Source organism: Ambystoma mexicanum, chromosome 12, assembly GCF_040938575.1.
Source record: "Ambystoma mexicanum isolate Mex_15411 chromosome 12, UKY_AmexF1_1, whole genome shotgun sequence".
NCBI lineage: Eukaryota > Metazoa > Chordata > Amphibia > Caudata > Ambystomatidae > Ambystoma > Ambystoma mexicanum.
Window position 1 is genome coordinate 1067961928 of NC_090936.1, and position 24370 is coordinate 1067986297.

General features: G+C 47.0%; 1 protein-coding gene across 1 annotated transcript in view; it reads left to right on the top strand.

The window, feature by feature from the left end:
• Nucleotides 1-12015, top strand: part of SLC35B4 (solute carrier family 35 member B4) — a 195071-nt gene extending 183056 nt beyond the window's left edge. Inside the window, exon 10 of the mRNA XM_069629623.1 lies at nt 10329-12015. Coding sequence (XP_069485724.1) covers nt 10329-10575 — 247 coding nt within the window. The 3' untranslated portion in view covers nt 10576-12015. The remainder of the gene's footprint in view (nt 1-10328) is intronic.
• The last annotated feature ends 12355 nt before the right edge of the window (nt 12016-24370 follow it).

Consider the following 24370-nt stretch of genomic DNA (forward strand, 5'->3'; position numbering starts at 1 on the left):
GCTCGTACGCCTTCGGGCTCGGGTGGTCGACATGGCTCGCGGGAGAGGTCCCGCCCGGACAAGGGTAGCCGTTCTCGCCATGCCCGTTCCAGGTCGCGGTCCTCGACGCGCTCGAGACCGGGTGATCCTGTGCTGCCTCCGAGGGGGTCATCGGCGCCTAGGTCGTCGAGAGACACGCTCGGAGCTCCGGCTTCGAGGCCTGTGTCAATGGCGGCGCTGCAGCTGACGCCGATTCGCTTGACGCCGGCACCGACTCGTTCGGCGCCCTCGACGCCTTTCGAGGCAGTGGTGTTGGAGGGGCCCCGTGGCACGGGGTTTGCCCCTAGAAAGGCTCTGGCTAAGGTCAGGCACTGCTTTGGTCCCCAGAGGTCTTCCTCTCCCCGCCTGGAGTACATTTCTGAGGGTGATGAAGGCTCTGATGGCGGCTTGGTTCCGGTTACGGTTCCCGATGAACTTATCTCGGGCCATAGCCAGTTTGATGACCTGCGGCAGTCGCTGCATGATGCCAGTGGACTGGACACCTCTCCGGAGGTGGAGTTTTGTAGGCCGGAGCCTGGCACTCATGCCGTTTCTTCATATCGGCGCCTTATGTCTCGGGTCACCGAGTACTTGGGTTGGTCAGCTCCCGCAGGGGAGTTCGTTCAGGATGATCTCACGGACATCCTTGATCTCGGTCCCCCCACTGACCCGGTTTTGCCTTTTCATATGGCTCTGCAGAGAAGGGTGGCGGCGGCTTGGACTGCTCCGGAGAGTCTCCCGGCAGTGGGAAAGTCTTTGTCGCGAAAATACCGTCCAGCCAGTAGCGACCCCTGCTACTTGTCGAGGCACCCCACTCCGGAGAGTTTGGTGGTGCAGACGGCCACGCCCCGGCAAAGCAGGCATCGTATGCTACCATCCCTCCGGATAGGGACGACAAACGTTTCGACGGCTGGGCGAAGAAAGTGTTTTCTTCGGGGGTATGGCGCTTCAGGCGGCCAACTCCATATGTGCCTTATCTCGTTTCACACACACTCTGTGGAACTGTGTTGCATTAGCGGCTGAAAATATTCCCGAAGGGGACGAATGGGATGGTTTCCTTGCTATGGTTCAGGGTGGCAAGGATGCCATAAGTGTGGCCGGTCAGTCGGGTTTGGACTTGCCGGATTGTGTCAGCCGGGCCATGGCGGCGAGCACCGTAATGCGCAGGTTTGCATGGTTGCAGAAGTCTGGGTTCGCTCCTGATGTGCAGTCCCAGCTCCTCAACATGCCCTTTGACGGTGAACACCTTTTTGGCAGCAAGGCTGACGAGAGCCTTGAGAGGTTGCAGACCTCCACAGCTGCAGCGAAGTCGTTGGGTGCTGCAGTTCGCCAACCTCCGCCTTTTCGTCCTAGGGGACAGCAATGGAGGGGAGGTTCCTTTCGCTATTACTCGTCCTTCAGTAAAGCGAGGGGAGCTAGCAGTCAAAGAGGCCATCGTAAGAGTGCCATAGGTGGAAATAAAGTTACTTGAGGTGCCAAGGCCGCTTGGGCAGTTGCCTCTTTGCCCTCGGGCAACGCCGCAGCCGTTACCACTCAGTCATGAGGCCAGGTCCCATGGTTCGCCGGTTGGGGGAAGGCTGGCGCAGCATCTTGTAGAGTGGCAAGCCATTACTTCGGATGTTTGGGTTCTGGAGATCATAACCCACGGCTACTGTCTTCCTTTTCGGCAGAGGCCTCACGACAATCCACCAGGGAGCCTCTCTTTGAAGAGTCTGGATACGCTCCTTGTGTAGGAAATTCAAGCCCTGCTGGAGAAAGGCGCCATAGAACTGGTGCCTGTAGCGGAGAGGAACAAGGGATGGTATTCCCATTATTTTTTGATATCGAAGAAAGACAGGGGATTGAGACCCATCATGGACTTGTGCGGTTTGAACAAACTCCTCAGGAAGGACAAATTCAAGATGGTGACTCCTTCTCAAGTCCTCCAGGCCCTTCAACTTCAGGACTGGTTGGTGTCTCTCGACCTCAAGGAGGCTTACTTCCATGTGCTGATCCATCCCAAGCACAAGAAGTACCTGAGGTTCGCAGTTGGTGACTTGCACTTTCAGTTTCGGGTCCTGCCGTTCGGATTGACCTCCGCCCCAAGGGTTTTCACCAAGCTCATGGTGGTGGTGGCAGCGCATCTCAGGAAAGGGGGGATTCACGTCTACCCCTACCTGGACGATTGGTTGATCATGGGGAGCTCTCCCGAGCAAGTCCTGGATCATCGGTCCGTCACCTGCCACTCCCTTCACAGGCTGGGCTTCTCCCTCAATTTAAAGAAGTCCCATTTGACACCAACGCAGCGGCTCCAGTACATCGGAGCAGTGCTCGACACGTCCCTGGGGCAGTGTTTTCCTCCTCAGGTGAGGGCTCTTCACATTCAGCAGATGGTGCACGAGTTTCATTTTGCCCAGGATCTCCCAGCGTCCGAGTTCTTGAGACTGCTCGGCCTCATGGCATCCTGCATTCTTCTGGTGCCAGAGGCTCGTCTGCGGATGAGATCTTTGCAGTGGGCACTCAAGCTCCAGTGGTCTGTCCTCCGGCAGGCTGTCGGACCCTGTTCAGGTGCCGCCCTCGGTGGCCCGGGACCTTCTGTGGTGGGCCGTCGAGGGCAATCTGATGAAGGGGGCCCCATTTTGGCTGCCCTGGCCGGAGGTGATGATTGTGACGGACGCATCCCTCACGGGATGGGGAGCTCATGCCAACGAGTTGACAGTCAGCGGTCGTTGGTCTCCGTCGGAGTCCAGACTCCATATCAATCTGTTGGAGCTGAGGGCCGTCAGGCTAGCCCTGAAGGCTTTTCTGCTGACTGTGCGCGGAAAGAGTGTCCTGATTCTAACAGATAACACGGTGGCCGGCGATGCAGCTCGAATTCTGGGCCATCCAGCAGGAAGTTTCGATCTCGGCTGTTCATCTGGCCGGAGACGACAATGAGACGGTTGACGCTCTGAGCAGGCAGAGCTCGATCTCTCACGAGTGGGAGCTGGCTCAGGAGATTCTCCTGGAGATCTTTGCCCTTTGGGGGACCCCTCAAGTGGATCTCTTCGCCTCCAGTGTCAACCGGAAGTGCGAAAGGTTCTGCTTGCGGGAATTTCCTCCAAAAGGAGCCTTAGGAGACGCGTTCATGGTGGAGTGGTCATTCCCACTGCTGTATGCGTTTCCTCCAGTCCCCGTCATCCCGCAAGTACTGCGGAGGTTACGGAGGTTCGGTTCCCGGATGATCCTCATTGCTCCGGCGTGGGCCCGGAGGACGTGGTACCCAGACGACGTGGTACCCGGACCTTCTCGACTTGTCCATCTGCCCTCCATGTCGTCTTCCCTACCGAGACGATCTGCTCTCACGGGAGGGGGGGGTCAGGTTCTCCATCCAGAGGTCAGATCCCTCAATCTTCACGCTTGGCTTCTGAAAGGTTGAGGTATAAGGATTGGGACCTCCCTGAAGACGTGATGGAGGTGTTGCTCTCGGCCAGGCGGCCGGCAACTAAGTCTCTGTACCGTTGCCGTTGGGGAAAGTTCTGCGACTGGTGCAGAGTTCAGAATGTGGATCCTTTTGAATGTGACATTCCCATGGTTGTCTTTTTTGCTTTCTTTGGCCCACGGGGGCTTGCAAGTGGGGGCCATTAAAGGTTACCTGGCGGCGCTGTCCATATTTAAGCGCTCGTCTGAAGAGTGTTCCTATTTTGAAATTCCTTTTAATTTCGCAGTTTTTGAAAGGGCTCACTAATGTGTTCCCTCCGTCACCTTTTCTGGTGCCAGGTTGGGATTTGAACCTTGTTCTTAAGTTTCTTATGGGTGCTCCGTTTGAGCCTTTACATTCTTGCCCTTTGAGGCTGTTAACTCTGAAAACTGTGTTTTTGATTGCGGTTACTTCCGCTCGCAGAGTGAGCGAGTGACAGGCACTTTCAGTTAAGCCACCCTTCACTGTGTTTCATAAGGACAGGGTTGTCCTTAGAGTTCGTCCTTCTTTTCTTCCGAAGGTGGTTTCGGGATTTCATTTGAGCCAGAAGGTTGTTCTTCCGGCGTTCTATCCTCCTCCACATCCTGATAAGGAAGAGGAGAGGCTCCATAGGCTTGATTCTAGGAGAGCGTTGAGCTTTTATATTTCGCGCATGTCCTGGGTCAGAGTGGACGATCAACTTTTCATCGGTTACGCTGGAAAGCATTTGGGACAAGCTGTGACGAAACAGACTGTCTCGTTGGATTATTTTAGCTATCTCCGAGTGTTACCGCTAGGCGGGTAAGGATCCTCCGGCTGGCTTGCGGGCCCATTCTACCAGGGGAGTGGCTGCGTCTACTGCTCTGCAGAGGGGAGTTCCTATTCGCACATCTGTGATGCAGCCACCTGGGCTTCAGTACATACTTTTGTACGTCACTACTCCCTCGATTCCATCAGAGGGCAAGATCTGGCAGTTCTCTATTCCGCAATTTGATCGGGCATGCTAAATTTGTATTCTAAATTCTTTCCCACCTCCTTGCTTGGTACTGCTTTCGGAGTCTGTCATAGATATGGAATACGTCGGAGGACCCAATCCCCTCGAAGAACAAGTTACTTTCTTACCTGGTAACGTTCTTTCGATGGGATGGTCCGACGACATATTCCATATCGCTCCCTCCCTGTCTTCCCCGCTGCAGAATTTCTTTTGCGATTGCAGCTTGCGTTCGGCAAGGCCTTGTGTGTCTGACTAGCAGAAAACTGGTGGCACACGTTCTGGGAAAAAACTATAACTGAGGCTATGGGCGTCGTGCGTCCTACTTATCACATCGGGTGACGTCGGCCGTCGGAGGAGGTCCTCGGGGACGGCGCATCGACGCAGGACGCAGACGCCAAAGATTTTCCGAAGCAGCACAGCTGTGGTGATTACTGTCATAGATATGGAATACGTCGTTGGACCATCCCATCGCAAGAACGTTACCAGGTAAGAAAGTAACTTGTTCATTGCTGTGGTTGCCTGGCTCACCAGCCATTGCTATCTTTACGCCAGGCAAAACTGTTTCAAGGCATATTCCAGCACATACATTTTATTTGAGGCCCTAGGAGCTTTCCCACCATATGTAACTATTCCTCTCAGATGCATGAGTTTAGTACCCCTTTCTTCTTGCTTGCAGGGTTTCTTTTATTCCCTTGCCTTGCATTATGAAACCAGGTTTTGTGTACGGCCATTTGCTCTTAGACAGTACTTTCTCCCAAAAAAATAGCTGGACCTCTATCAAGCTGATTTCTTGTTTTTCTGGTGTAAAGAGAGGGGTCCCTCCTTTCAAAAGTGGCTCCCTTTTTAATGTCTACTACTAGGATCGCTGCAGTCTGTTCATGTGCCGGAATGGTGAAAATTCATTGTTTTTCTCTTGGAATAACCTTACACATTAACAATTCGGGGGATTATGCGGCTTTCCAGCTACGCAACATTTCCCGGAAAGGACAAAGGAGCTGTTAATTCAACTCTTCTTCCTTGTTGATAACAGAACCAAGTAAGGCAGATCCGAGAATTGATGGAAAACTGGTAATGAGGGAGAGCCTGAGCTTGTCGGAGGTACATCCCTGGTAAATTGGAAAAGTCATGGAAGAAGAATGGAGACAGAGCCTCGTTGCCACATTACATCAAAGGAATTTATAAATGGCTTATTTGAGGCTTCTTTTATAGCACGAAATCACTGAATTTTAAAAGGCAGTGTTTTCTAAACAGAGTAAAAAAAATATATAACATTTTTCTGCACCCACCACAAACTTATATTCTTGGGAATAATGGTACAGGCATAGCAGGATCTTGAAGAGCTGGCATAGGAGCGTGTTCCGGAGCTCTGAGGCTTGAGTAAAGAAACAGCTGTCACAATATCCTTAATAAATTATGGTTGGTGGGTTTGAGTGAGTGAGTAGATGTGTTTCTGGACATTTCAATGTGTATATATATATAGGCTGGTGCAGTGTCCGACCAGATGGACACATGTTACATCTACAAAGTAGCTTCAATATTATGAAAGTCTGTTCAAGCTGGACTGTTGCAAGGCTGGAGTAAATGAAAATGGTGTAGGCCAACTTGCGTCTTTATGTGAGTTGGTGGGCATTGTGGAAGGCACCGTGAGAAACAGTGCCCTACCAATGTGGACATGCTAAGGGCTGCTCGCCAATGTTTTTGACCCAGTTGCGTGGGCGACATGAGCACATGGCACATGACTCCATTGTGGAGACATTAAGCATGAGGCCGCTATAGTCCATCCAGTATTGAGGGACCCGATGCTTTCAAGAAAATCTGGGTGTCAGGAGAAAGTATGTAAGAGTTAAGAAAGGGTTTGATTTGCTCAGAGCTTCCAATCAACAAAGGAAAGAAGGGGGCTCTGACATTATGACAAAATGGTTCGCTTTAAGAAGGGTATCGAACACCATCGAGAGTTTTATGTGCCAAGGGTGAGCTTTCTAAATTGTTTCTCAAAAACTGACTGCTAAATGATCATATGTTGATTTTTCAATTTATATTTTAATGGGCTACAAATTGGGCCCTACACATCCAGTCATTTTACACATCCAGTCATTTTACAGGAATGCCCGTTATCTTTGCATGTCATCTGTGTAAAAGGTTCTGTCTCGTTACACAATGCTTAGAATATGTGCACTGTTCTACATTTAAAAAAGTACAACTGTAGTGTTTTTCATTTAAAATTACCAAAATAGAATACACATTCTCACAAATGACTACAAAATTGTCAATTAAGAGGGGAATAGAAACTAAATTATGGAAATCAAATATATGTATCGAAGAACCCTCTCACTAGAAACCCTTTTCTGGCACAAACACAGTGAATTGTTTATTAGGCATGGTCTTGCAAGAAGATCCTAGAAACATTTCCTGACAATACACATAAACAGGATGATATGATATTTGATAAAATATGGCATTTGTAACGCGCCTATACTAAAGTGTTTCAAGGCGCAATGAAGCAAGGAAGGGGGAAACAGAGGGAGAACAGACAAAGATTTTACTAGGCCAAGTGACATTGAGATTGCGCAGGTGCAGGGGAGACGCAGGGGAAAAGGGCCAGGGGAAAGGTGAGGGGGCAGTGCTGTACATGGGATCAAAACAATAAAAAGAAGTGAAGTGCGTCCAGCAAGTGCAAGGGTAAGTGCAGACAGCAGGTGTCCAAAAGTGCAGGTAGGGGTGCTGTAGGCTTACAGATACAGACCCAAGTGCAAGAGTTGCTGGGAAGGTGTGCAACTGGACAGACAGGGACCTGGGCCTGAAATCAGAGGGAAGCCAGGTGACCAGTGCAGTATCAGACAGTAAATCAGCAGGGGAGAGGAAAAGAGAAGGCAGAAGCAAAGAGGAAGGTCTTGAGGTGCTTCTGGAACCGGAGATGGTTCTTCTCAAGTTTCAGAGAGGCAGGGAGGCTGTTCCAAAGGGAGGCCCCAGCCAAAGAAAGAGATCTACAAGAGTAGGAAGGTATTTACGAAGAGCGAGTTGGAGGCATTGAGTTGGAGGTATTGAGGACCCAGGCCCCAGAAGGCCTTGTGGACAATGCATAGGGTCTTGAAGTTAATCCTTGCAGCCACTGGGAGCCAATGCAGAGATTTCAGTGCTGGTGAGATACGATCTTTGAGCATGAGGACGAGGACAAATCTCACATTCCTGTTCAGAGGTCGGAGAGTAGAAGCAGGGAGATTTAGAAAGAGGCAGTTGCAGTAGGCCAGCCTAGAGATAACCAGAGCTCTAAAGACAGTGAGCTTCTGGGGAAGGAGAGGAAAGTAAGAATACCTCGGAGGAGGTGCAGTTGGTAGTTTGACTTCCTAGAGACGTCAGATGTGAGAAGTAAAGGAGTGTGTGGAGTCAAAGATGACTCTGAGGTTCTTAGCCTTACAGGTGGGAGCAGGAAGAGGGCCAAGGGAGGCCGGCCAGAGAGTGACGGGGAAGGAGGGTGCAGGTGTGCTGGTGAGGAGAATCTCTCTTACTGGCATTAAGGCAAAGATCGTTGGCGGCACACCACTCCTGGATAGTAGAAAGCCACTCAGACATGAGAGAAGAAGAGGTGGCAGAGGGGAGCCTGAAACAGCCAGGGAGAGAGGTTACACCCCTGTGGAACACTACAGGTAGAGCGTAAGATAGAGGAAAGGAAGGACCCAAGTTGGACCTGGGAGGGTCGATAATGGAGGAAAAAGGTCAGCCAGGGACTAATCAGTGATACCCAGATTAACACGGAGACAATTGAGCAGGATGGCATGGTTGACCGTGTCAAAGGCAGAGAGAGATTGAGTAAGATAAGGACAGAGGGTAGATTAGAATCAAGGTTAGAGTGCAGGTCTTCACGGATGTTCAGGAGAGCAGTTTCTGTGCTTCTGGCTGCTCTGAAGCCAGACTGATGGTCATGGAGACAACCAACTGGGATATGGCCAGCTTTTCCAGGAGTTTGCCCAGGAAAGGAGTGATGGAGATCGGGTGATGGTTGGCCGGGCAGAAGGGGTCGGGTTTCTTGGGAAGAGGGTGCACAAGAGTGCTGCAGGGGGGAAGGGAAGGCTCCAGTGGTGAAGGAGTGGTTGCAGAAGTCAACCAGGGCAGGAGCGAGGGTGTCAATGTGGTCCTTAGTGGTTTTGGAAGAACAGGGAAGAACCTGTTTTGACAAGGCTGTCATAGATTGGACTTCTCCTCAGGGGAGAACAGAGGAAAGAAAGAGAAAGGGGGAGTAGAGGTGGTCACAGGGGGGCCCGAGGTAGAGGAGAGAGTAGAGGGAGGATGGGGAGAGGACGAGAGGGTTTGTTTGTTTTATTGATTTGATAATGCGCACCAAGCCCTTGGGCAGCTGGGCGCAGCAGTACAAGAAATCTCAAAGCTTAGTTACATTGCCTGTCATAATTGAATGCATACAAGTCGTTACAGTGTGAGGTACAATGCATGATACAGTACAGTCATTTGATATAAAAGTGGATCGAGTGAGTGAGGCGAGGTAGTCATTGATATTCAGGAGCATAGAAGGGTGGAACGGATAAGAGTCAGGCTAGCACAATGTAGGCAGTAAGAGCCTATGAATAGGGTGGACAGGATGTTCTGGGTTTGAGATGAAATGAGAAGCCGGGGCCGTGCAGAGGGCCTGGGAGGGGGCAGGAGAGGTAGAGACTGCTGCACGATTGCCAGCTCCTTGCAGATTTTAAAGAGATCAGCTGAGTTGTTAGATGCCGCAGAGAGAAGCAAGCTTGGATATGGGCTCTCTTCTAAGTGCGGACAGAGAGCCGGTATTGCCTTTGGAGTAGGCAGCAGGCCAGTTTGTCAGAGGATGTGCAAGAAGCTAGCCATTTCCTCTCAGTCAGAGGAAGGAAAGGGCAAGGTAGCCAAGGAGGAGGCAGAGGGGAAGGCAAGGAAACCGAAGAAGGGAGAGAAGGGATAGCAAGAGAAGGAGGGAAATTGATAGGGTGCAGGAAGCATCTATCAAAGAGATGAAGGTTGGCCTGAGGGCCTTGGAGCAAGACGTGCCATTCAGGTAAACATTAATGATGACCTTGGAGGAGTGGAAGGGGGCCACGAGGCCTCCCACAGGGTGCCACAATTAATGGGAGGAGAGCGCAGAGACCATATGAAGAGTCCATAAGTCTGGCGAAGGAACGACCAAGAGGATGTCGGGGAGGGTCTGTCTGGAGGAATCACTGGTATAGGTGTCAGCAATAGGGAGGCCTGGGTTGGAGACCAGGATATCCTTTTTTGAACTTCTTCCCACCAGATTTAGTGAGTAGAGCAGGATAGTCGATAGAGAAGAAGTTTGAAAAGAAAGGAGAAACGGAGCACCATAGAGTTGGTGGGGGAAGAGGAGAGAGGAAGAGGGGTGAGGGGGGAAGACACTGGGGGAGGACGACACAAGAAGGGGTGCAAGCAGACGAGACAGGAAGGGACAAGACAATAGTGGACGATTTACTAAGTAGAGAAGAGCTCAGATGGAAGAGCAGGCAGAAAACCAGGCAGTCCGGTAAGCAAATCGGGATTGCATTCAGGCATTGGAATTTGCGTTTCTCTGACATTTTACTTTTGAGTGGTCATAATTTTGGAGTTAGACCTTTGAAAGAGTTTCACTTTATTTATTACTTTCAGTCTCTCAATGTGATTTTCATTCTAGTCCTGTTCATCCCCACTAGTTCCCAAATTACTGTGTGCACCATGAATGAATGAATAAATAACTGTCTGTTATTGTGGGATGTAAAGTTTTCACAGTTCAATATACTAAATAATTAATAATCTCAGGATAAAGAAAACATTTTTTTCTGGTGACATCAAAGTAAAAATCTGTCTTGATTGACAATGCATTTCTTACTGTCACCATGGAAATCCAACCCTTTTATTTTCCCTTGACCCACTCTCAAGATATGTATGCATTCGGGGTGTGTTTATCCTGACCACGGAGTGCACCTCTCTCACGGTCACCCTTGTAGTGACGCTGCGGAAGTTTGTGAGCCTGATCTTCTCCATCCTCTACTTTCGGAACCCGTTCATGATGTGGCATTGGATCGGAACGCTCTTTGTGTTCATTGGGACGCTCATGTACACAGAAGTGTGGAAAAACTTCAGGCCAGCACCATCCGAGGAGAAAAAAGAAGCTAAAAAGGACTAGATCTTCTTAAAAAAAAAAATGTTTCTTTTTGCCGTTTTCGTAGTAGGCCCTCCTGTCTATTTATTCCAGGGGAATCCCGAAAGAGACATCTTATTATAAAGCAGCTGCCAATGGCCATGCCATTGCATTAGGAAATGTTCTCCACTCTTAAGAGGAGTGTTTTTAGTCTTCATATGTTGAAGCTTATTTATAAACTGTGTCTAGGGATTTCTTTTTTTAATGGTTCTGAATCCGACATTTAAGAGAGAGATGCAAATGTGAAAATGATCAATGTTCTACTTGTGGGTTTTGAAGCCACAAGAAGTGCCTGCTCTATTCACTAAGTTTGTCATGCCTGTAAGCAATCATGCTTTTGTGTTTGAACAGTTTTTTTTAATTGCATAATATAAGCATATGTCTATGTTAGCAACTATTGTCAAACACACTATTAACTTTTTATAATATTTGCTAATAATGTAGTCCCGAATTTCTTTTCAATTGCCTTATAGGCTGAAAGGTTTACACTCCGAAATCAAGATTTCTAAATATGGTGCTGTCGGAGATGATTTGGGATTTGACTAAATGGGGGAGAATGGCAGTAACGTGTAAGTGGCCTGTGTTCTCGCCATACATTTAAGCCTTCATTAAAGGCTGCACCTGACACGGTTCAACATATGGTGGATACAGTTGCCAACTTGTTTTTATTAGTTGGACTCTGACAGCTCACAAACTTAAATGGGCACTGTGCAATTACTCAGAAATATCTATGTTGTAATACAAGCCAAGCGGTTGCGCTTCACAGAACTTACTATGTGGCAAAGCGGACAAATAATTCTGAAGTGCCCGACTTGGTATCGTAATGTGAAAGTTTGAGCAGTGGGTCTCAAATATAGTGCTAATGTTTCTGTGTTGATGACCAGCTTTGTTCACTACTTGCCATTTGGGATACCCTGACCTGGCACTTCCAAGGATAAGTTGCACTTTCTGTTATGACTTCTAGCCCTTCAAGTTTTTTGTAGGCTTATCTTTTCTGTCATGTGGCCGTTTATCACCACACCGTCATGCGGGTTGAGGTGTCTTGACAGTTTGTGGCAGCTCGGAGAGCTATTCCCTTTGGGTGCTATAAACTGTCTTCTCCAGCTGGTCCCTACATTGAACCATTTAGCTGCCACTTGATTACAGCCCCCGTAACTTCATAAAATGGTATGCAGGGCTGCGATTTACTTAGGAGAAACCTACCTGTAACAATAGTTCCCAAGCAATGGAATCTGCCCCAGATTCATGAGCTCAGAATAATTCCTTTATCAAATGCCGGATGCAAAAACACTTTCTAATAAAAGATGTCATAGTTTATTTTTTTAATTGACCTAAGCTCAGAAAATGAAACTTTGTTAATGAATTGTCAAACTAAACATAGGAATTGATGCCATTTGAAATAAATGCCCTTTTTGCTTTTAGAAATCCTATGTTTTCGATCCAGGAGTTCATCTCAGTTCATTTGTTCATCCATGTGAAAAATGTTGTCTGCAGAATGTGAGGAGATGGGTCAATTATGGTTATGTGGCAAGTACAGGGAGCAGCTAATGTTACATGTTACTTCAAAGCATTTATGGATCGCCTGCCTCACCTAAATGTCTGAACACTTGCAAAATATGGCTCTACCATCTCCCAGCTGGATAGCATGCTAAAACGTCTGCCTCGTGCAGCCTTGCATCAACTTTTAAAATTAGTTATTTATGGCAGTTTTAGACTGCAATTCGTTATATAATATACACACATGTATCGCATTCAAAAGGCAGATAGGAAAACCTTTTCAATCACCTTCCTGTCAGACCAAACTCATAGCTTGAAAGGAGAAGCCATTAGGCTGCACACACTTAAGGGAAGACACCTTCTGACGTGCAGAACGTTTGACCCAAAAGGGATGAAGAATTTATTTTGTGGAAGGCTCTAGACTTAAACATTCCAAAAGAGAATGTTGAGAAAACAGGGAAACCCCCATGAAACGCCTGTGTCACAATCAGGACTGCTACAATGATTCTGCAGTTCAGGAAAGCATCCAAGACCCTGTTCCGCTGATGAAATAGTTTAGTACCTGCTACACCTAGGTATAGATCACCTATGTAGTACGGGATATTCAAGCTACTATAAACTATCTTCACCTTCCACTGACCTGTGTTACCCCCAAATTATGGGTACACGTTCTGTCTTCCTACATGGGTTTACGTTATATAAACTCAAATACAGAGCCGATTACAAAAAAGTATGATGAAGCAGATAATGGATTGCAAATTGAATCCTGGTTGAAATAAAGATTTGGTTTTATTTTAGTTGATAATCAAAAAGACAATGTTCAGTGAGAATTATTTCGAAAAGTGCTCTTGGATCCTTTCAGGCTCTGAGGAATTATGCTAAGCTTGTGTGTTCGGGGAAATTTCCTTGCTGAAGAAATTGAGACTTTTGGGTTTGATTCAGTAGTAAGAGGACAATGCCGCATTGAATGTTCATCTGCCTTATTAATCAATATGCAGTTGACCTCTCTGTAACATGCTGTAGCTCATATGTTAGCCACAGCTTGTTAATTTTCACCCAGCCTAGAAAACATGCTTCCTAGGTCATCCATACTTGGGTGAATCACTGGAATTTGAAGAAGAAACAGTGGTGGTCCATTTTCCGGTGTACTGCTGTACAAGTCTTCTCCCTCGGTTCATAGCTTGTGCTTGCTCAGTGGTATTAATAATATCATACATTGTCACCTGTACAGCGTCCTTAGCTGTAGTTAACTAGTGAGGGTAGGATATCATGAAATCCAATTACAAAATGTGCTAGATATTCCAGTTTTCCGAAAATCAATGTTTCCTTCTGTTGAGGCCACTTGAAGTCATTTTATCTAGCAACCTACCTAACAAGTTGTTTAATATTGCATCCTGTTTTGTGACTATTTTTCAGCCTTTATAATGCCTGTGTGTTCATGTCCTGGTGATGCAGAGACTTTATTTCGGCTATGATTCCGCATGTATTTCTAGAGTGCCTAGTTTACTGTTTTTGAAATACACAGTGACTACCTCAGTTTCTTATGCAGTATGTTTTTACTTCTGTGGCCACGACCGATCAATGGAGAATCCTGTATATTGCAGATTGTGAGCACCTTGGTTCAACAGGGACAGTTAAAGGATTGTACACAACATTCAATGCATCAGAGGTCCCTTCTTTGTTTGTAATTTGATTACTTCCAAAATGGGGAACTCCATGATATAGAAAGCCAATAACCAAAGGCATTCCAGCTCTCCCTTTGGCAGTATAGCACAGCTGGCCTCGTAGCACAGAATGTTTATCTATGATGTGTCTTTGCGAAGACTTGAAGTGGATCAGATTTATTTCTTTTCTTAAACAAATTTTGCTGGGTGTTTTTCTGTGGGACATACCCTTGTTTGGTCCACTTCAATTTGCACACTCCATGCCAAATCAGGAAGTCGGTAAATCTGAGATTCTTATACCAGCACTAGTTATAGATGCCAAAATGATAACCTAAATTACTGACCTGTGGACAGAATCTTTGTTTAAAATTGTGGATTGTATGCAGACTTGGGGAAAGGGGTTTGGGGTAAACACTAATGATCATGCACAAAGCAATTTGTGAGCATGCAATTTCCATTTTAGTTTGCTTCCCCACCTGCTTACCGTAAAGGTTACGAAGTATGCGTGTGTTGCTGGACTCAACTACTCACTGGTTGTCAAGTTTAAGCAGTGAGAAGGGGACCAGTTGAAGAGCAATTTAAATGATTGGGATTTCCACATATATCCTGCATTGTTTAGTTGGGTTTCTCCATCACTGTCAACATTTTCAACTGTGGGGAGAGAGAAGAAAATCTAAATTGGTTAGCTTCAACCACTTCAAGTTAAGTACTGCCGTGTCAAAATACACCCTGAACAACGGTAGACCAAGAGTAGCCTTGGAGTTCGCTAATCCAGATAGTAAAGGTAAATGAAAGAAATTATTTTAAATGATGATTGAGTTAATTAACTCTTTTGACTGGCCCTTTTCGAGATGGTAGAATAGACCATTTCAGCTAATAGGACACATGGCGAAGCACTAGCTAGTAGTCATCAGTGGGAGTTCATCTTTAGGTTATAGCCGCATATCTATGCTTCATGTTGGAAAGCATGCCTTTTTGATGCATGCAGATGTCATTGGTTTATGGGTGCTGGTCGACTCACTTGATCCAAGGTAAAGTAATTGCAGTTAAAGCTTTTCAGAGAGCACATCATTAGTTCTTCCATTTTATCAGCAATCCTCATGGTAACCTGGGAAACGATGGTACATCGTTTTTTAAATGAACTGCCCAAATAGAAGGAATTTGTATTTCTTTTTATTGTGTAGTGCTTGCACCAATGTGCTGATCATAAGGAAACTTGGTACAATTACATGGCATAACAACCAAATTACATTATCAAATAAGGAGGAGGACCGGGCTGGAAGAAATGTTTTACATGAGAGGGAAAGGCAGAAAAGGAGCTAATGGATAGCAGCAGTTTATTCCAGTGTTTGGGAGCTAATAAAGAAAAGAAGCAAAATCGGAATTGACCTCTAGGAGGATTGGGATAACCAAGAAGAAAAGTAGGACTTAGATCTCAGAGTACGAGACCGGAGAGTAAAAGGAGATTCAGGAGGGAAGGTAAGACCAAGAAGAAATGTTCCATTAACAATTTTTCTGCGTGCCAGATCCCAGAAGTGTTGCCTGGGCAACCCACAAAGCCACATATTGACTTGAAGTGTCATGTATTAGTGAGGTTGCATGACAAATCGCAACCAAAAAAATGTAGCCCACCAAACATCGTTTTACTCAAATATGATTAAAATGGCGACTTCTGGGAGTTTTTCTGCACATGTAAAATTGCGACTCAGCCATCTTTTTCAAACATTGTTTTTTGGGATAAATGGATTGTCAGATACATGTAGATTTAATTTGTTTTTCGAAAAGTGTCTTAATGGAGCTATCAAAGAGCCCGAATGTGAGGTGTTTTAGTTTCCAGTTATCACTATTGTCGTTTAATTGGCTTTCCAACCATTTGCATTTTTATGTCTTGGGCTATCCACTGAGCTCTATTGTGGGGTTATTGCATCTCCATGGAATTTAACTGTGATACCACGATTTCTTCAGTAATCTCGATTGTAATTTTGCTTATTGCTTCTTGAATTGCTTGTCTGCCCTATTGTAACGTTGTCTCGTGTAGGCCCCCCAATAATGGCACATTATCATTGGTTCATCAAAAATTCCTTCTGTGTGGTTTGACGGGAATTCCAGAGAGATTTTCTGATTTCATTGGTTGTTTGTAAGCTAGAAATTAAAGTCTTGTGTTTCTCCCTAGGAAAGTGTTTGCCAGAACTGAGAAAGTGCGAGCATTCATTCTTAGTGCGAGCATTCATTCTTCATAAAATAATGCAGATATATTCATAGACAGATTTGTAGTACCGAGTGTGCTGGTCAATGCAAGCCAACAAAACGCCCAACATTCATGGTTATGTTGTATTGTGAGCTACAGAAATGCAGGTATGATGCTCTTTATACCTTTCAGCACCTCCCTGTGGGTGCAGCAGATCATGTACAAGCCAGTAAGATCAACCAGCGAGTTATGCTTCCCCTTTGGGAATCGTGAATCCTGGCCAGGGTCAAGTCAGCCTTTCATCCTTCCAGGGTCGATAAATGTAGTACTGCTCAATTAGGTTGTAATGACCGCTATTATTGTATTGCAGAGTAACAGCAGGAATTTGGCACAAAGCGCTATTCACAAATGTGATATTGTTATATGTAAGCGTTTCTTTGTATGACAAATAAAATATACATTTTCACAAGTCTTGTAAGCGAAATGGATCATGGTGTTTTCATGGTGCTGCCTAACCGTGATCCGGCCGTTCCTTTTAAGAAATGTTTCTGTGCTACTGTCATGCAAGACTCAGCCGCCGGTGGTCTGGCTTCTTAGTAGGACATTATCAGTATTTGTTTCTGATCAGGAAGGCGATAGTCTTTGTTCATGCATTTACCTTTTGTGTTCTCTGTTGGTATGCCGTTCATCCTCACCTGTTGGTCTCTGAATTGTATTACATTTTGTAGATGTTACTTTGCATTAGAACTTCAAATGTTTCCCTGTTTGAGGTTTTAAAGCTCCATCGTTTTACAACGTGCAATGAGACCTGACTTCTTAATTTTTTGTTTTTTTAAAAACAGTGTATCCCACAGTTACTGGCAATTCATCCATTGTAATAGAAATTGGATGATTGCTTTTTCTACACTGTGTAACCTTTTAACTAGAAATCTTAAGCTATTTGCATCCAAAGGTGTTAATTAACTATGACGCTACTTTCAAAAACAGATGGTGTCTTCTACATGAATTGGAGGTTTTAGGCCATAATTTTACCTCCAGCCAAATGGTGGAGGTGCGATCATTCCCTCTATTCATCTGCACAGAACCCTCCTTCACCACTTTCCAAAATAGCCTAAAAACATACTTGTTTACCCACACATAATCCAGCTCCTCCACCTCTCCTGCTACCTTCTTGTCTATCCTAACCTTCCTATCCTAAAACCATTTTGTAACTTCTGTTTTAACTCCCACATTTTGAACTATGTAATGTCCTCCGAGACCCTCTAGATAAGGCCAGCTCTGAACAAAAACTCAATTAAATTAAGATGTTTTTAAATATAGATTTATATCCTCTTCACACATTTTTTGTACTTAAACAGAAGGGGATGGGATGTGTTTGCTTGTCTCCTTCACTAGCTAACCAGAAAGATGGGGGTTGGGAGGGTGGGGATTCACAAAGGGTATGTAATCAGCCTTTCATCCTTGCAAATTGCAAAGTTGATCAATTGTGCACTGTTGAATGAATTTTACATTATTTTAACATTGGATGTTTCTGAAATACTGCATGCCCTGTAGTAAACCCAGGATTGTAGCAGACCAGTCAGTTACAGTAATTACCAGGTGTAGTGTTCTTGTGCGACTACTATCTTTACTATAACACCCCACCCCCGTCTCAAATATTCTTGTAAAATGATGCTCTATCCATGTTCAACTTAACTTCACGAAGGCCGATGCACTTTCTTGGTGAGCTAATGTCAAATGTTAGAAAACTAGAACTGCATCAATACCAAAAGTCCTTTCTCTCTTTTTATCCATCTACTTAATTTTCCCCCGCTAAATTTGAAGTACTCGCCCTTTTTAGTTTGGGCTGTTTTAAGTGGTACTGTAAGCACTGCCTATAAACCAGAGCTATTAGCATGGAAAGTGAAAATCAGCGAGAGATGGAATGTTAAGAGCATAACTAAAGGAGGACGGAAGAAAGTAGGACTGTTTTTAGAAAAGTTCATAAATCATCGGTGTAAGAAAATACATGCAGGCTAAGAAAAAGTATAAGAACATGAAAATCGCACAAGAGTTAAAAAAAAAAGTCCTTTCCTTTGTTGAGACCTGGAGTGGTTGTTTGAAGTCTCTATAGCCAAGTCTTTCTGTCAAAGGCATAGTATTCTGTTAACCAACTCTTGGGTTTTTGGAACATATTGCAGAGGAAAGCAAACTCTGGACTTTAATGTCAGATAGTTAGTTTGGTAAATCTTTAATAGCAGCACTGTGGGTGAAAACAGAAATAGACGGGATACAATCTCTGAACAGTCCCAAGGCTATGTTAACCCCAGCCCCATACAACAACTTAAGGGCACTTCTTTCAAGAGGTATCAACACAGATGTGCGTTCATGATTCAATTAAGGGACAGACATTCTTATCACTAGCAATTTGATGCAGTTTTCTGTCGATAGATAGAAAGCCTCCTGGCAAGGCGATTGAGGTTACAAAAACACATGCCGAGGCTACAGAAAGCTACTGTGCAAGTTGAACACTGCTTCAGTGAGCCACGTTTTGGTCCTCCATTCTGACAGCAAACCTATACGATTCAAAATGAAGTATTTCTAACTATACCAGTGGGGTGCACCTAATGTGAGGCCAAGTTCTCTTAAATCACTGTTTTACTATTTTTAATAATTTGACTGCATTTTCTCCACAATGTTCTAGGCCCATGTATCTGATATATGTAAGGTTTACATCCTGTGTTTTTATGCCTTTGATCATGAAGGTGTTTACTTGAACATGTTCCAAGATTTGATGTTTGATTTTGCGGGCTTGTGCTGCCTATGTACATTTCATGGAATGTTCAAGCTAAGACATAAATTCAGAAGGCGTACATACAGATGTACTAATCTTAAAGATCCCTGAAATGTTCTCATAAATTGTCACAATTATATTCATGGTATGTGGGCATGCTGAACAGTTACTGCGTATACAGAAGTCAAAAGGAAGCCTTGGTGACCAAGTTGAAATTGCAGGATGCATCTGCAAAAACTCATATCTGTGAGCATTCTAGTTGTGTTTTATGTGCACTGGGTTTGTGTCTAGTGTCTGAGTGGTTATCTGCAGATATTGGGTTTTGTAGCATGATTAGAGAGGAGTGTGTGGTTTGCATTTTATTGGTTGGTTGTTTCACTAGTCCTGGGCATGTGTGTAGTATGTGAGGGTTGTGGGCATGTGGAAAAGAGAAGAGGGTTGGTTAGTTGTCTTCTGGTGATCTCTGGATGTTGAGTAGTTTCATAGTCGGTTCATTTTGTATTGTCCCTTGTTTGCTTTGGTCCATGTGCATGGCTTGTAGAGGTGCGCGTCTGTTTATCTCGTGAGTTGAATAGCCAGGTCTTTAGTCGTTTCCTGAATGTTAGGTGGTCTTCTGTTCTTATTTCCTTTGACATTGAGTCCCATCATTTGGTTATCAGATAGGAGAAGACAGTTCCTCTGAATGTCCTTTTCTTGTAGTGTCTTGTTTCTATTTGGAGGTTGTTGCTCAATCTCAAGTCTTTTCCTGGTTGGTAACAGATGATTGTAGCTTGGAAGAATTAGGTCCTTGTCCGTGTAGTGATTTATGGGCAATGCAGAGGGCCTTGAAGTTAATGTGTTTTACTGGTAGCCAGTGTAGACTTCTCAGTGCCTGTGTGATGTGGCCTCGTCTATTTAGTCTCCGGAGTAGTGTTGCTTTGGTATTTTAGATGTGCTGTAGTTTTTTTGTGAGGCGATCTGGCTTTCCAAGGTAGAAACTGTTTGCATAGTCTAATCTTGGGTTCCCATGCTCGGTAGCCAGGTCAGGTATGCCTGTGTTGCATTGTCTTTGGTGGAAAGATCGTTATTTCTGTTTAGGTTGGATTTAGCTTGAGATTGTTTGCAATCCAGGTCTTCATGTTCTGAGGGTGTTGTCAGGGTCTTGGTCAGGAGTTATCTTGAAGATGAGATGGGTGTCGTCTGCATAGTTGTAGGCTGTCAGTCCATAGCTTTGAATGGGTTTCATTAGGGGGTGTCGGAATCATGTAGATGTTGATGAGAAGCAGAGAGAGGCTTGATCCTTGTGGTTCACTGTAGGTGATATTTTTACTTTTTGATGTAAATGGTGGTAGGTGTGTTCTTTCAGTTCCTGGGGAATGTTTCAGTCATTGTAGTGCAGAGCTTTTTATGCTGCATTCCTGCAGTCTCTTGTTAGCGTTCTGTGTCCGATTGTCTCAGGGTGACTGGTATGTCCATTAGTGTGAGGGCCGATTGAGTGCCGTTGTCTGCATTTATTTTTAAGTTGTCCCATGTAGAGTGCTGATTCAGTTCCTCTCATGGGTCTGATGCCCACTTGGGATTAGGCAATTATTCTGTTGCTTTCTTCGTGATTGAGTAGCTCTTTGTAGACGTGCTTCTCTAAGAATTTCTCTGGGTATGGTAGATTTCATATAGGTCTGTAGTAGGTCTTCTGTATTTCCTGTGTCATCTTTTTGGATGGGTTTGATGTACCCTGATTTGAATGGTTTGGGTACTATTCCTGTGTTTAGGGATAGATTCCTTAGTAGTCAGAAGTGTAAGGCTGGTGTTTTGTGGTTGAGAAGTTTTTTTGGAGATACCTGGTGGAAATAGATCACTGGAAGATTCAGAGATGTTAGTATCTTTTATTAATTTGTCAAAAATGTCCTCGCTCAAAGGTTTGAATCCATTCTTGTGGTGGTTGGCGTGTTGGTTAATGGAAGGGTGTTTGTGGTACTGCGGCATGCATCAATGGTCCCTTGTATTGCTTCTATTTTTGCTCTTAGATTGTGAAGAATTCGACCATCCGCACAGTGGATGTGCGCTCGCCTGTCCTTTTTTGAAGTTTTTAATTAAATGGACTGATGGCAGACCAACCTCAAGAAAATCCACATACATTTTCTTATGCTCACAGCACAACAAAATGCATAGAACTCTGCACTCTGGGTGGACACAGTTTACAGGCACAGACCTTCCCTCCCGTGTCATATTTATTTGGATTATTACAACCAGATTTACAAAATACATCTCCAGTAGGGGAAGGACCAGTTCTTCCCCCTGCGATGGCCAGCCTGATTAACCAAAGCTCCATGGATTCGCCCAGTTCTTTTGTTGTGTCCTGCAGATGGTGGCAGTGATTTGCATGCCAATTAGAGGGTAATTCAAACCGGCCCACATGGGGCCTGGCTGCAGAGGTTAACAAGAGACCGGAAAACCCAACAACCTTTCATATATGAGAAAAAGAAGTTTGGCCCTTGTTGCGGGCAGGGTCGCTGGACAGAGGCGAACCTTCAATGCTATATGAAACCGGCATCATACTTATTATATGAAGGAAACCATACTAAACACACATTTGCATAAATATATGATGGTTCTCCAGCATGGGGTCTGGCATGGATTCACATGCTCATGAATATTCCCTGTCGTCAGGCTGGGAATCCTCGGTAAAGAAAAAATCAGTATCAGTTTCGTTTCTGATCTGTCCTTTCGTAGTAGTAACCAATCACTGATCTCTGCGTCGTACTGACCACAGCCAATGACTGCCCTCTACCTAAGCCCCGCCTCTGGCAGCCATCTTCCGATTTTTACCGCACGTTCAAGTGTTGGGATCCTCGTGCTATTGCTCTCGAGCGTTGGTGCTATTTTTTCATGTTTTTTCTCAAAAAATTTCTCTTTTTTCGGTCAAAATAGCCTCAAGCTCCACCGTTTCTTCATCCGATCAACGGGGACCCGTGTCAGATTCGTCTACGCCCCTCAAGGGTGAAGATTTCGTCGAGCCACGCTTTTGGAGGACTCCAGAAGTTTCTCAGGCCCATCTCGGACATGGCCCAGGAGAAGGGAAGCTCGACGCCCGGAAAGCTGTTCAGGGTCTGCTCTGGATGCCAGCTTCAGAATGTCTTTGAGGACGAACACTCCCTTTGCCTTTACTGCCTACATGAGGACAAGACGCACGTGGAGAAGGACTATGCGTTTTGCGGCAATATGTCGGAGCGGACCATGAAGGACCGCCATCAACGTCTCGCCAACTGGCTGGAAGGAAAGAGCCCGTCAGGCGAGAAGAAGAAGAAGTCCGAGCGGTCTTCTAAGACCTTTGAGGGCGCCCCGGCGACGGGGGTCCAACAGAAGGCCAAGCACCGCGAGTCCGCTGGCACCGGGAGCGCCGAACGGTCGGGCTCTACGGGCGCCAGGCAGGGCGCATCCTCCCCGGCGCCATCAACCACGAGCCAACGCTCTGGCTCGGGTAAGAGGAAGGCCGAGCACCTGGCGAAGCTCCTGGAGAGACCCCGGTCGAGCTCGAAGGCCCCATCGGAGGGGGAGCGAGGCGGTGACCCTCCCCCCCCAAGGAGAAGGCGGTGAGTGCACCTAAGGTGGTGAAAGCCTTAATCCATCCGGCCAAGGCCTCTATCGAGACAGTCGCGGCGGCCCTGGCTCAGCCTGTGGAGGCTACACCAGTGGTGGCGACCTCGGGGCCCAGAGTCTCCCTGCCACCGCAGAGGGAGTCCTCTTTTATGCCCATCGACAGGACCCCCGTGAAACCTCCAACGGAGAAGAAAAAGGGGGGGCAGGAGGTCGTCGTGGATTCGGCCTCAACCTCTGAGGAAGAGCTGATCGAAGTCTTAAGCCACGGCGTTGGCGTGGAAGAAGACCGGCCCGTCGGGAGGGACCCCGACGTAGGAGACGACGAGAACGTCGAGGGTGTCGACGGGGCTCCTGACCGCCCGTCGGACTCCCCTCAACCAGTGCCGCAAGCCAACTCGGCGGCCATTTTGTTGGCTATACAGTCCTTATGCTCGGAGATAAGGATGAGACTGCCGTTACCACCAACTGAGGATCCGCTCCCGACGGGGGACCCGGAGCCAGGCCCTTCTGGGAGCCCTCCCCCTAAGAGAAGAAGGATTCATCCTCCACCTCCTTTTCAGCCATCGCGACCTGTCCAGCCCTCCTCCCCGTCCACCACACGTGGGGATGATACGGGGACTGACACGGCCGCGACGGGTACAGACGACGAGGTTTACGACGAGGATCTCCCGTCGTCACCTCCCACCCGGGCTTCCCCGCCCGACGAGATTGGATCGTTTCACTCCATGATCGCCAGGGCATCCGAGCTTTTCCAGCTCTGCCCGGAAGAGAAGAAGGAAGGTTTCCTTTATCAACGGCGCGAGGCCAAGAGGAAGACGGTCCTCGCTGTACCTCTTCTGGACGATATTTGGGATGAGGGCCTCGCCCTCCTCAAGAACCCATCCACAACGCCGGCTAGAAGGGATCGGTACGAGAAGAAGTACCGGGTCCCGGACGTGGCCCCCTTGTGCCTTCGGGCACAGCCGACCCCGGACTCGGTCGTCTCTGCGGCGGCCAGGAAGAAAGCGGGGGGGCGCGGCCTCTACGTCGACCTCCCCACCGGACGGCGAGGGAAAGAAATTAGACCCGATGGGACGCAGAGTCATCTCGTCGGCAGCGACGACGATTAAGGTGGCCAACGCCTTGGCTATCGTAGCCCGCTACGACGGAGTTGTGGTACAAACTGGCCCCCCTGCTGGACTTCCTACCAGACGACAAGAGGGCGGAAGCCCTAGAGATCTTGCAGGAAGGAGAGGTGGCGTCGGACCACGCCATTACGATTGCGACGGACATCGCTGACACTGGATTTCGCCAGTTGGGCAACGGCGTGTGCCTTAGGCGGCGTGGATGGCTCAAGGCTACTGACTTCCGTCAGGACGTGCAGACCAGAGTCTTGGACATGCCGTTCGACGGAAACAACCTGTTTGGGAAAACAGTGGACGATTCCCTTCAAGCCATCAAGGCGGACACGGAGACGGCCCGGGCTCTTGGGGTTCTCCAGCAAAGGCGGCCGCCCTTTCGGAGCGGCGGAGGCAAACAGGGTGCCTCCAAAGGTTCCAGCGGCGGATTTTCCACCTACCGTCAAGCGGCCCGTTCGTCGTCACAGGAAGCTTACAGGGGACGAGGCAAGTCAGGCGGACCCCGCCGTCGTCGCCAAGGAGGACAAGGCGGCAAAGCCTCGTCGAAGCAGGACTGAACCGGCCGTGGGGTCGGGCCCCCACCGAAGCACCCCGGTGGGAGGCCGGCTGGCGAGCTTCATCAGCGTGTGGGAGTCCATCTCCACCGACCGTTGGGTGCTGGACACCCTAGCTCGGGGTCACGCGCTCGAGTTTCTAAAGAGGTGCCCGCGCGTCCCCCCTGTGGCCAGGAAAGAACATCACGTACCTCAACTTCTCTTGGAGGTAAAGGCGATGCTCAAGAAGGGCGCCATCGAGCTCGTCCCAAAGAGGCTTCGGGGCTTCGGAGTTTACTCAAGATACTTCCTCGTGAAGAAGAAGACGGGAGCATGGCGTCCCATCCTGGACCTACGACGACTGAACAAATTCATCAAGGCACAGAAGTTCCGGATGGTCACCCTCCAACACGTCCTGGGTCAACAGGAGG